Here is a 13,495-nt window from a genome sequence, read left to right on the forward strand (position 1 = left end):
AGATGTGTTCTGAGGGAACAATCTCTACAGTGTTACACAGCTCATCCCAAAGGTATTCAATGGGGGTGTGTTCTTCCACACCAAACTCATCCAACCATGTCTTTATGGACCTGGCTGGAATAAAAAAGTGCCTTCCCCAAAGTTGGAAGCATAGCATTGTCCAAAATTTCTTGGTATGCTGAAGCATTTTGATTTTCCATCACTGTAAGTAAGGGGCCTAGCCCAACCCCTGAAAAACAGCCCCATACCATTATCCCTCCTCCACCAAACTTTATAGTTGGCACAATGCAGCTCCGCCTAACCCAGACTCTCCCATCAGACTACCAATCAGAGAAACATGATTAGTCACTCCACAAAAGGGGTTTCCACTGCTCAGAGTGGCAGTGTGCTTTACACCACTCCATCTGATGCTTGACATTGTACTTAGTGATGTAAGGCTTGCATGCAGCTACTCAGCCATGGAAACTCATTCCATAAAAGTTTACACTTTCCAATAATACCACTTATAGTTGACAGTGGAATATCTAGTGAGGATGAAATTTCACAAACTGAATTATTGCAAAGGTGGGATCCTATCACAGTACCATGCTGGAATTCACTGAGCTCTTCAGAATGACTCCCACTTTTTCCAAAAATATTTGCAGACTGCAAACATTTTGATGAAATGGGCAACTGCGGATGGGCAACTGCCTAGAAGACTGACAGGGAAGAGGAAAAATTGTTGAATAAATTTATTTTTGTCTTTGCACACAATGTATTCACGTCACTTAAGGTTGAATCACTGTAGTCATGTTGACTATTTTAACGATGTCTTTACTACTTCTCTGGACCTTGAATGTGGTAATTTCATTGCTTTCTATTGGAGATAAAAAAAAAACAAAAAAAAAAACTCAGATTTCATCAAAAATATCTTAATTTGTGTTCCAAAGATGAACGAAGAGTTTGGAACATCAAGAGGGTGAGTACTTAATGACAGAAATTTCATTTTTGGGTAAAAAGACACTTTAAAACTTATGTATATACCCATTTTTCTAAAGCCCAAAGTATACTTTTCTGATGACACAATTCACATCACGCGTACACGTCAAAAGTAGAGCAAGCACGTAACTGTGCACCACCAGATTTTTGTAACCACGTGTACTTTGTATGCACAGATCGCACATGCACTTTACATTTTTTTTGCAATAATTAGCTTATCCACAAGGTGGCAATTGTGCCCTGGGGGCATAGATTCACAAGGTAGTCAAAGAAAAACTGTATAAACAGAACAGACCGGAGCGCATGTGTATGCATACGAGTCAAATGAAGTATACTTTACAAGGCTCGTGAACACGTTTAAAAGTATATTTATATAAGGCTTAAAGGTGCTAAAGAGGATGTTTTGTTTTATACATTTTTGCAATATTACTTGAAACTGTCTTTACTAACTGATAAAATACTATTTATTAGGTGCACTGAAAGGAATAATATTAATATACATCATCTGTGCATGAGGTAGGGCCTTAAAAACATCAACATCACCCTCTGGCTTGTCAATCACTGCCGTGACGTTCCTTGTGAGAGACGTGCGCGGATTGGCCCTCTGGCTTGTCAATCACTGCCATGATGTTCCTTGTGAGAGACGAGCGCGGCTGCACACTCCAGTAACTTTCCACACTCCACAGGCGCTGCATGCAATGTTTTTGTCCGGAGACAGGAGTAAAAACTGCAGATTATGAGTTACCTGCGGTGAGTCCGACATAATGAATCCACTAACACAACACAGCGAATGCCGGTGGTAAACACTCGTGTTCCAATATGAGTGTTTACGAGTTTTGGGAGGCGTTCCTGCGGAGGAGGGGGGTTGTTCTTACGCATGCGCTCATTTAAAAAACTCAGTAACAGTCTTTGGTTTCTCAGTTGATGAAAAGATCCTCTTTATCACCTTTAATGGTGGGTCATTCAAGATTTGATGTAATTAGCTAATGAAATCTGATTTTTCTGAGGCAGTCAGTCCACCAAAAATGATGAACACCAATTTAGGATTTTTCAGTATTAATGGGTCTATTTACACCTGGTCAATTCATGTTTTCTCTGATCACAAAAAGACTGTAAATGTAAATGCCCTCCAAAACGCTTTAGAGGCTGATTTAAATCCAATAACTCAAACCACTTCAGGAGGTTGTTTGAGAAGCATTTCAGATTAAACTGGACAAGTGTGTAGGGCCTCGCTCGACAGAACTTACCAATGACTTTATCAATGAACAACATGATTGAACAAAGCTTCATTTGGTCCAAAAGATCCATTTCCTGACAGGAAACACTTAGCCTTAACAGAAGTGATGACGTGACTTCTTTTAACAAAGGACTCTGTCTAAAGGACTTCTTAGCTCATCAGCAATAAACTAATCAGAACCCATCACGTGGATCTGATCACATTAAATCTATTGATTCTCTCACAAAACCCTCTTGTATTATCGGACGGAACAGGAAAACACCCATCAACGGATTTAAAGACGAATCTGTCCTATCAATACTTCCCTCGTGTGAGCAATCCACCCTGACCCGGTCACTTGTGACTCCGGTCAAAGTTTAAACTATGCTTAAGGACTCAATCTTGAATCTCAAAAGGGACAATTGTCGATTACTTAAAGTATTAACTATATCCAGAATAACATTTGCTATGATGTGATTACTAACATGTTGGATTCAATGCATTATATGTTTGTATTCCTGTATGCATCTTCTTTCTCTTATAATCATTGTTTTTAATTAGGTCAGTCTAGTAATATGTGTGTAAGAAGTGTGTCGTGTTTGAGCTCTAAATGCAGAATTTATAATTCTCTGTAATTCTGTGTGAATGAAACATTGAAATTCAGTATCAGGAAAATATTAAAGAAACTTTATAAAGTTGTTAATAAAACAGGAGAATGTTCTGCCGATATCACGCGATGTGATCAATAGACAATAGACGAGGCGTGTCTAATCTCCGTAGCAACGTCTCATTGGAGGATCGCATCTGAAGGATGGAGCCAAAATTGCTCCTATAAAAACTATGCTGTCCGAACAAGCTAATGTCAGAAATCGTCCGAAATCGCTCGAAATCGGTCAGAAGTCGGACTGAAGCCCAGTCGTTGAAGCCCGGTAGCCGAAGCACCGCTACTTTGACCACGGCGGAAAAGTCGCATGGGTCATTGAGAACTGATTGCCCGGGGCTGATTTTCCACAGTCGCCGACTTCAACCACGAGCTGCGCCGCTGATCATTCAACAGCCGTCACATCCAGACTCCAAAACCCTCTGTGAAATATCTGACCAAAGTCTCCCAAGAAGAGAGCCGCTCAAGCCAGACGCTCAGATCAGTGCGCTGCACCAGCCAGCAACATCCTTCAAAGGTTCCGCGCAACCCACAGGGCTTTCCTGAGAAGACGTCACCTGAAACACAGCCAATCCAGAACGGGATTCCGCTGTACACGAGTCACGGAACAACCCGACTACCTCAGCTGTCAGAGCAAACGCAGGTACAAGCAAACTTCTCTCTCTTGCTGGAAACTGGTGAAACTCCTTTAAACCTAAGAATCAAGCCAAAGCTCTGCTTTTGTGATTTTCCTCAGGTTATGAGTTAAGTTAGCACTGAACTTGGGACTTTTCATAACTCATCAACTCCGCAAATGTGTGTGCATGTATGTGTGTGTGTGTGTGTGTGTGTGTTTAGTTTCCTGTAATCATTAGAAGTAGTAAATAAATATTGTTTTGATTTTCACATATACGAGTTTCTTGTGCTGTGTGTCAAATTACTGCCTTAAACGTAAAAGATCAAGTTACCTCTTGCTTATAATAATATAATAATTACAATAATAAGAATAATAATCATAATAAAATATTGTTACTGTTGGCCACAGAATAATATTTTATCCAGAATTGGTAAGATACTCTAACCTCAATTTTCACTGGACGAATAATTGACGAAGTGTTAAATATTAATTCTGAACCATTCACAGTGAATCATTTACAGCTGATTCAATTCTTATTCCCTGTAAAAATTAAATTGAGCTAATAAATTACCTAAGGTCCGTACAAGTGTAAATTTATCTGATTGTTGAAGCCATGTAAGTAAAATTTACTCCTTCCAAAATGGTAAAAAAACAAAACAAACAAAAAAAAACAAACAACAACAACAAAAAAAAATTGTGAGAGCATGTTATACTGGCTCCCAGTAACCAGATATGACCGTGCTACCACAAAACACAGATGTGGACCACCAGAGATGAACAGTTGAGCATCTTTCTTTCTTCTGCAAGCAAACTGCTATAAATGAAATTCAATGTTCGGCATCACATCCTGAAGATTTAACGCAGTTGTTTTCATTAAAATATTCTCCCCCAGCACTGACGCAGCCCTCTCCTTTTGCAGTCTTTGATCTAGAAAAAAGCTGATGATAAATAAACTGCGGCACATATCTTTTGCTTTTGGTGATGTGAACTTTGTGGAGACACATTGTGTGGCCATTTGTAAATTAAACAGTTTTAACAAAACGGATAGCTATCTGATCAGTATTAAGTGACAAGAGTAAATAGACCCCATATTTACCTCAGAGAGGTTCTCTTTGCATAGGGGACAGTTAGAGTTGTGGTCCAAGCAGCGCTCCAAACACTTGAGGCAGAAAGTGTGTCCACAGGGTGTGGTGACAGGCTCATAAAACAGTCTGCAATAATACATAAATGAGGAGGTTTTAGATATATACAAAGTTGAGCATTATTTTCAAAGAGAGATTTTCATTTTCAAGATTTATTATTTTTATTATTTACCTCATGCAGAGAGAACATTCAAAGTCTGCACTGTCCAAAAGCTGTGATGGAACTTGCCTTTCCCGAGAAAAAGTAGGGAGAGTTTCGGATGAAGTCGCCTTGTCTGGGAATGAAGCGGAGAAAAACAAAAAAGAAAAAAAAAAAGTTTGTACCACCATCCACAGAGATCTTAGTCAAGTACAACATTTTTTCCTCTACAATATACATTTAAAGGTGCCCTAGAATTAAAAATTGAATTTATCTTGGCATAGTTCAGTACATTGAAATGACATATAGTGAGTCTCAAACTCCATTGTTTCCTCCTCCTCATGTAAATCTCATTTGTTTAAATGAATCTCAACATAACACAGACTGTTACGTAACAGTCGGGATCATTAATATGTACACCCACAATATTTGCATATGCCAGCCATTCAAGACATTACACAATCCAGTATTAACGTCTGGATTATGCACAGCTGAATCATCAGACTAGGTAAGCAAGCAAGGACAATAGCGAAAAATGGCAGATGGAGCAATAATAACTGACATGATCCATGATAACATAATATTTTTCTTAATGTTTCGTTAGCATGTTGCCAATGTACTGTTAAATGTGGTTAAAGTTAGTTACCATTGTTTATTACTATATTCACAGAGACAAGAGCCATCGCTATTTTCATTTTTAAACACTTGCAGTCTGTATAATGCATAAACACATCTTCATTCTTTATAAATCTCTCCAACAGTGTGTAATGTTAGCTTTAGCCACGGAGTACTATAAAACTCTTTCAGAATCAAATGTAAACATCCAAATAAATACCATACTTGCGCGATTAGACATATTGCATTACGAACACTTTGTAGTCAAGTCAAGTCAAGTCACCTTTATTTATATAGCGCTTTTTACAATGCAAATTGTGTCAACGCAGCTTTACAGTGATAACTGGTATATAATTTGGCTGCACAGCAGCTCTTAAAGAATAGTGTCAGCGGAGGCAGATCAAAGCACTGTTGAATAAATATCAAGAATACTGTTGAATATCAAATGTCAAGTGTCCCCAACTAAGCAAGCCAAAGGCGACAGCGGTAAGGAACCCAAACTCCAACAGGTGACATCAGGTGGCAAACAGGTGGCAAATAGGTGTTAAATGGAGAAAAAAAAACCTTGGGAGAAACCAGGCTGTGTAAAGATCCATTTTGAGGGTTATATTAGCGGTGTGAACTTTATGCTGTTTAAGGCAAGCGCGAGCTCCGTGGGCGGGGAGCGTGAGGAATTAGAGGGGCCACAGCATGAATCGGTGCATAGTTAATGATGTCCCAAAATAGGCAGTTAAAAAAATTAATTAAAAAAGATCTATGGGGTATTTTGAGGTGAAACTTCACAGACACATTCAGGGGACACCTTAGACTTATATTACATCTTGTAAAAAAAATGTTCAATGGCACCTTTAAAGTAATTGTCAATTTTTTTTAACCGAATTATTCATTGCATTAAACCCCATACCTTCTTTACGGTGTTTGCTGGCTGGCTCAAAGTCCTTAGCATCTTCTGTCCATTTCCTTTTTTGGACAGGTGGAACAAAAAGTGAAGAGAGGCCAACAGTTTTTACGTTTTCAGACCTTTTTAAAATAGAAGTTCTCTCATCTTTGAAATTACTACAACCGAGTGCTGGTTCCTAACACAAAGAAGAAAAAAATGGTTTTCAACAGCATTGATGATGCAATTGGTCCTATGATTCTAAAAATGGCATCAAAGCAAAATTAGTTTTAAAAACATCAGTGTGATATCTTCATTGTAGCAAATTGTTGAACTCAATTGTATTTGTGAACAAATATGCAGTAACCTTGGAGGAGCCTGCTTTGGCTCCATCTCTAGGAAGAGAGGAGTGAAGAGAAGTGAGGAGGGATGAGGGTTTGATACGAGGGGAGGGGCCAGCCGGAAGGGGTTGCAGGAACGTAGCCAGACCCTCATTCACAAAGACTGATGAGAACATGTGACTCAGGATCTGTAAATACACAGATACAGTTTTACAACAGTAATGTTGGCATGGACATGCAAAACATCACATTGCAGTCACCTAAAACTGATCACTTCATAAATTAAGGAAACTAAGGGCTTAAGTAGGGCTGCATGATTAATCGTTTTTAAACAGAAATTGCGATATTCAAATGATGTGATTTTTAAATCACAAAGGCTTTGATTATTTCTTTTAACAACATAAACTGTTTGCTTCTTGAACGCATTACATTGACAGAGTTGAAACAATAGGAGGCATTTTAACACACTGCAAGTGCTGAGGTAATAAGCCAAGAACGTGATTCGGAAAAGATGAGGGCTAGCAGTTCATCTCCACAACAAAGTTTGTCTGTAGAAGTCCTGCTGATGACTTTGTACCTAAAAAATAAAAAGGGATTATGTGCTTAAAGCTCCAGTGTGCTTAAAAAGACAAGTACTTAGTAAAGACCTGTAGAAATATAGCTGCGAGCAGCAATTATCGGGGTTCAAGCACTTTAAGGCTTTTAAGCACATGCGTAAAAAGATATGTTTTAATTAGCAAGCCTGTAACCATCTCTATCATAGACGGAAAAGACCATTTATATATTTATACATTTATATATTTATAGCCAATACAGGCAATTTACCATAGGATATTTATGGTTTATGAAGCTTTTATACCATTATCGAAGTTGAGCCAAAAACCTAGGACTAGTTGCAAAAGTTGATTTTTGAAATATTCTCCAATATTTAACAAACTATTAGATGGACAGTGGCGATCCTAGAGGCAAAATTTATCAGAATGAGAAGTTCTACCATGTGGAATGAACGCTGTGGGTGTGCGTGAAAAACACGATGCTTTGCGCACTTGAAAAATGCGAAGGCACCCCCTGGTGGCTGATGTCTTTTGAATTTCTCACAGGTTTCTAGGGCAGGAGTCAAAACAGGCCCAGCGAGTTTCATTCCAATCGGTCTCTGTTAATCTTGTCAGAAAGCTGCTAAAATTTCAGTGGCCGATGGTAGACATGTTTTTCGAGATGCCTCAATGTCCTCATAGAAAGTCAAGGCCTCTCGGATGAAGACACTGCACACCAATTTTCAAGTCGATCTGACTACAAGTGAAGTAGCTATTTTAGTAAAAGTTATAGCCATTTTAGTAAAAGTGGCTCCACCCACTTCAAACGTTTTGGCAGCCCTTAGGGATCGTGGATCGGAATTTCAACCTTTTTTTGATAACTTGACAGTCAGACTCCAGAGAATCTCACTGCACTGGTTTGGTTCTGATGGGGTCAAAAACCTAGGACTAGTTCGCAAAAGTAGGTTTTTCAAAGAAAAATCCAAAATACCTGAAAATTTCTCTCCAGAGCGATGGGCAAATCCAAGGCATGCATCTTGTCCGCCTTGAGCCAAGGATTCCAAATGACTTAAGACACCTGAACCTAGGCCTAACGGTTCAGGAGTTATGAGCCTTGGAAAATTTAATTGCAATAGGGTTTCAGCGCTATGTGCTTGAACTCCTAATAACTGTGTCAACCTTGTGAGGCAACACAACCAACCTGTATCAACACAACCAAGAAGCATCACAGACAATTCTATGAATCTATGGATAAAAAGGTCCATGGATAAACAAACTGCTTCACTGCAACAACCGCAACTGACAGGCAAGCTGTCACAGAAACGGTCTCTGTGGCTCCCTCTGATCGCCACCTGAGGGCGCCGTCACCGGAATACTGACTGTTCTCTGAACTACAAATCCCACACCACGTACCTGGGCTGATTACCCACCACCTGTTGTGCATTATCTGGGCTATTTAAGACTCCATTACCCCATCATGCTTCGCGAAGTCTTGTTTTGCCGAGCATACAATTCTGAGCGTTTACCCCTGTCTATTGATATCCTGTGTTTGACCTTGGACTGCCTACTCACTCTGATTCCTGTCTGCCGCCTGCCCTGTTTATTACTGCCTGTCTCACGGATTACCCTGTTCAGCCTGCCGCCTGCCCTGACTATCTGCCTGGTATTGTTATTGATTCCTGTCTTGCCTGCGTTACACCTGTTGCTATTGTCTGACCATTGCCTGTACGACTACGATTGTTATTAAAGCTGCACATGGATCTCCCCGAGTCTGCTGCCTCGTTACACAAGCAAACTTCAATTGCTCAAGCATTTGAAAGTGTCATACCTCATGACAAAACTTCACAAACATACTACGAAAAAAAAAGATGTTATATGTTACCTGGCTAAACATATGGTTCTGGTTTACACTGTGAAAGAAAAATGGTTTTAAATTTTACCCTAAAGCTTGATGAAAAAAAAATATTACATTCCCTTTTGTACATTCTTTAATGAAGCCATCTCAAAACTGCAGGAAGAAGGTTGAAGCTGAGCTGGAAGATGTGGAATATTTATGATGTATTAACAGAGGCAGAATCCTCTTGACTAAAACTGAAGCAGTATTCAAACTTATTATTCTCAAGCTTTGTTTTCTCCCCCAAAAGTAGTTAAATGTGTGAATTCAATATTATTTAAATTTATATAATTTGTAAAATTTATAAGCCATTGATTTAGAATCTCCTGCCATACCCACTGGTTTGTTAAGAATAATCCAAAGCAGTTTTTCTGATCCTTTATCTAGGCTCACAATTTCGCTTCCTTCTTGTAAAAATATGTAAATGTAGACCTTTTCAACAGTATGTGTAATAATAAACTTATTTACAAAAAATGTAAACGTTTCTAACACAGGTGATTATCAGTGTTATTTTCTAGGAGATGCTAAAACTTAAATAAAGGATAAATCTTTTACTTGGCATACTCAGTATATGTCTGTTATATGGCACACCCAGTGTTCTACAGCGTTCTGATGTAGAACACAGAAACGGTGCACTGTCTACACAACAAACAGCATAGGACACTAGAAGGGAAGAGACAAAGTTATTTTTGTTTTGTTTTTGCGCACAAAAAGTATTCTCATCACTTCATAAAATTAAGGTTGAACCACTGGTCCGGTTGGGCAGCGAAACAAGATGGCAGGTTAAACTGCGAGCTCCCTTAAGTCAGTTTTAAAACTCCGCTAAACTTTATATTTACTTATTGAACACCTTCTTGTGTTGAGAGATGAGCGGAGGGACTAAATCTAAAACCAAAAGAAACCCCGAAAAGCAAGATAAAAGCTCTAAACGAAAAGAAACGGACAGCATGCAAGAAAAAGTAGAAGATGGCGACCGAGAAACTACAGACTCTCTGCGCGCGGGTTTAAACAGTATAAGTGAGCAGATACGGGAATATCGCAACGAGCTGAAAACAGAGCTCGGGATGTTTAAAGATGAGCTTAAAACTCAGATGAAGCGCGAACTAGATGAGTTTAAAGAGGACATCAATCAGAAATTCGCGTTAACATCACAAGAAATAACGGAACAAAATGCAAAAGTCGAGGCCACTTTGACGCGTGTTGAGGAAATGGAGAGCTGGAGCTCCGAGACTGATGGTCTACTACACGATTTTATACAAGAACACAAAAAGATGACGGGAAAGCTGACTGACCTCGAGTCGCGGTCCAGAAGGAACAACCTGCGGATTTTCGGAGTGCCAGAGGAAACGGAGAAGGGGCCTGTTATCCAATTTGTTGAAGAACTTATCAGGAGAGAACTTGGCATTGAAACTGATTGTCAGATTCAGCGGGCGCACAGAGCTCTGGCACCGAAGCCTAAAGCAGATCAACCCCCGAGGGCAATCGTGGTAAATTTTTTACAATATAATACAAAGGAGAAAGTCCTGAAAAGAGCCTGGGAGAAGAGAATAATCACACTCGGAGAGCGGAGGATTTTCTTCGATCACGATTATACTTCGGTTGTGGTGCAGCAACGCAAATCGTACGTTAAAGCCAAGAAAATCTTGAAAGAAGCGGGGATCCGCTTTCAAACCCCATTCACTAAGATGAGGGTTCACTGGGATAACGGAATCAAAACGTACAACGACGCGAAAGAAGTGGAGAAAGATCTGCGCGACAGAGGATATAAAGTGGCGGATTCCGAAGAAGCAGCTGGCCCCACAACTTTACTGGAACGATTCGAGGCGCGGAAAAATTCAGCATGGCAGCAGGTCAGCAGAGAGCGCAGAGCAGAGACAAGCAGAAGAGCACGGAAACGGCTGGAGGATTTTCGGCGGACGAGCCCGGTGAATTTGTAAGAGACCCCATATATGACGACGTGAACAAAGGTCTAATACATAATAGTTAAGGGGGATCAACGGGCTTGACGACCGTAATACAGTAAGGGGATTTTATGTATATGCATTGACTTACGGGAGACATGGACATTGAAGAAAATAATATATCTAGTATGAGTGCAATAACCTATAACAGGCTGCATCTCATATCTAGAAGGGGGCCCTCCGTTCAGCAGAGGCTTTCCCTCTCAATGGAGACAGTGACTCAAAACCCCAAGTTCTGGGTGAACATTTCCATCTGGAGGTCAGTTGATACCATTTTAGTTCACTTAATATGTTCTGGTTCATGTAAAAGTTGTTTAGTTGTTTATACTTGTTTAAATGTTAGCCAGTGGGGTTATCATTATACGAAGATTACTGTAGTGAGAGTTGTATGCAGGAGAGAGACATTGAGATAATGTCCTTGAATGTAAATGGATTGGGGAACCCAGTCAAAAGGGCTAAAGTGATAGCTAAGCTGAAAAAGGAAAAAAAACATTTTCTTCTTACAAGAAACTCACTTATCAAATGAGGAACATGAAAAACTTAAAAAATTTGGTTTTAAAAACATCTTTTATAGTTCATGTTCAACCAGTCGTAAGAGGGGGGTCATTATCTTAATTCCAAAAGGTGTTAATTTTGAGTGTTGTAAAGAAGTAAAGGATAAGGAAGGAAGATATGTTATTGTTAAAGGAACAATAAATAGTAATGTGGTAACCTTGGTAAATGTTTATGCCCCACCAGAAAGCAATAAACAGTATTTCAAAGCATTATTTGATATTGTGGCAAAGGAAATGGAGGGGGTATGTATATGTGGAGGGGACCTAAACATAGTGCTAAACCATGACTTGGACACAACAAGCCATAAAAGAAACAAAAATCATATAACCAAACTCATGAATCACATATGTATAGAAATGGGCCTAATAGATGTCTGGAGGGAACTACACCCATTAGAAAAAGATTATAGTCACTACTCTGCCACACATTCTGTTTATTCTAGAATAGATTATTTTCTCTTACAAGAAGAAAATAGACACCTGATACAGAATTGTCGAATTGGGGTTGCTGACGTATCAGACCATAGCGCTATTTATGTGAAGATTTCACTGGGTGGGGAGAAAAGAAACACGCTGTGGAGATTAAATCTAGGAATATTAAACAATGAATCAATAGTTGAGCAAATTCGAATAGAAATAAAAAGATATTTGGACGAAAATAACAATGGTGAGGTGGACCCCTCTATACTATGGGATGCACTTAAGGCAGTGATTCGAGGAAAATTAATAGCAATTACAAGCACTTTAAAAAAAGAAAAGAAAGCTCATTATGAAAAACTTATTTCAGAACTAAAGCAATTGGAGCATAAACATAAATATAATGCAAATAAAGAGGTGATGTCTCAAATGGGAGAAATAAGAAAGGAAATTAACAACTTATTACAGTTAGAAATTGAGAAAAAGGCTAGATTTCTTAAACAAACTTACTATGAATCAGGACCAAGAGCGCTTAAATTATTAGCAAGGCGAATGCGAAAGCAACAAACTGATAATTTAATCACTAAAATATGTGATCCTAAAACAAATCAAATAAAACATGATCCAAAAGATATAGGAAATATTTTTAAGAAATACTATGAAGAGCTATACAAACAGACCTCTGATATGAATAGAACAAAAGTACAAGAGTTCCTTAATACATTAGATATGCCATCTATTGGTAATTTACAAAATAAAAGTCTAACTGCAGAAATAACCACTGAAGAATTACAACAAGTTATGCATAAATTTAAATCAGGCAAATCACCAGGGAGTGATGGATTCCCTTCAGAGTGGTATAGAACCTTCTATAAAGAACTGATGCCATTATTAAGGGACACCTTCAATTGGGTCATAAAAGAAGGAAAAACTCCTCCATCATGGAAAGAGGCTATAATTTCTGTAATCCCTAAGGAGAAAAAAGATAGGGAATACTGTCAAAATTATAGACCCATATCACTCCTTAACACAGACTATAAAATCTATAGTTCCATTCTAGCATCTAGAATACAATTATTTTTATCAGACCTGATAGATGAGGACCAAACTGGTTTTGTTAAAGGTCGACAAACATATGATAATATAAGAAGAACTCTTCATATAATAGATAAGATTCATAGAAATAAACTATCTGTCGCTCTAATCAGTCTTGACGCCGAGAAGGCTTTCGACAGAGTTAACTGGGATTTCCTTTACCTATCACTAGAAAAGTTGGGATTTAATAACAAATCTGTCCAGTGTATCAAGTCATTATATCAAAATCCAACAGCTAGAGTAAGAATAAATGGGTCTCTATCAGAAAGTTTCCTCCTGGAAAGAGGAACTAGACAGGGTTGCTGTCTTAGTCCCTCTCTTTTCGCCATTTACATTGAACCATTGGCTCAATTAATCAGACAGCACTCGTTGATTCCAGGGGTTGAAATTAACGGTATGGAACACAAAATTAGTCTTTTTGCAGATGACGTTATGATTTATTTAGCTGAACCCCAA

The 13,495-nt window shown here is 38.8% G+C and overlaps 1 protein-coding gene across 1 annotated transcript in view; it reads right to left on the reverse strand.

Moving 5' to 3' along the window:
* Positions 1-13,495, reverse strand: part of lonrf2 (LON peptidase N-terminal domain and ring finger 2) — a 169,013-nt gene that overhangs the window by 50,884 nt on the left and 104,634 nt on the right. The window contains exons 4-7 of the mRNA XM_067404428.1: positions 6,612-6,773; positions 6,272-6,443; positions 4,786-4,888; positions 4,568-4,682 (exon numbers count right to left, since the gene is read on the reverse strand). Coding sequence (XP_067260529.1) covers positions 4,568-4,682; positions 4,786-4,888; positions 6,272-6,443; positions 6,612-6,773 — 552 coding nt within the window. The remainder of the gene's footprint in view (positions 1-4,567; positions 4,683-4,785; positions 4,889-6,271; positions 6,444-6,611; positions 6,774-13,495) is intronic.

The sequence above is a fragment of the Chanodichthys erythropterus genome, chromosome 12 (assembly GCF_024489055.1).
Source record: "Chanodichthys erythropterus isolate Z2021 chromosome 12, ASM2448905v1, whole genome shotgun sequence".
Lineage (NCBI taxonomy): Eukaryota > Metazoa > Chordata > Actinopteri > Cypriniformes > Xenocyprididae > Chanodichthys > Chanodichthys erythropterus.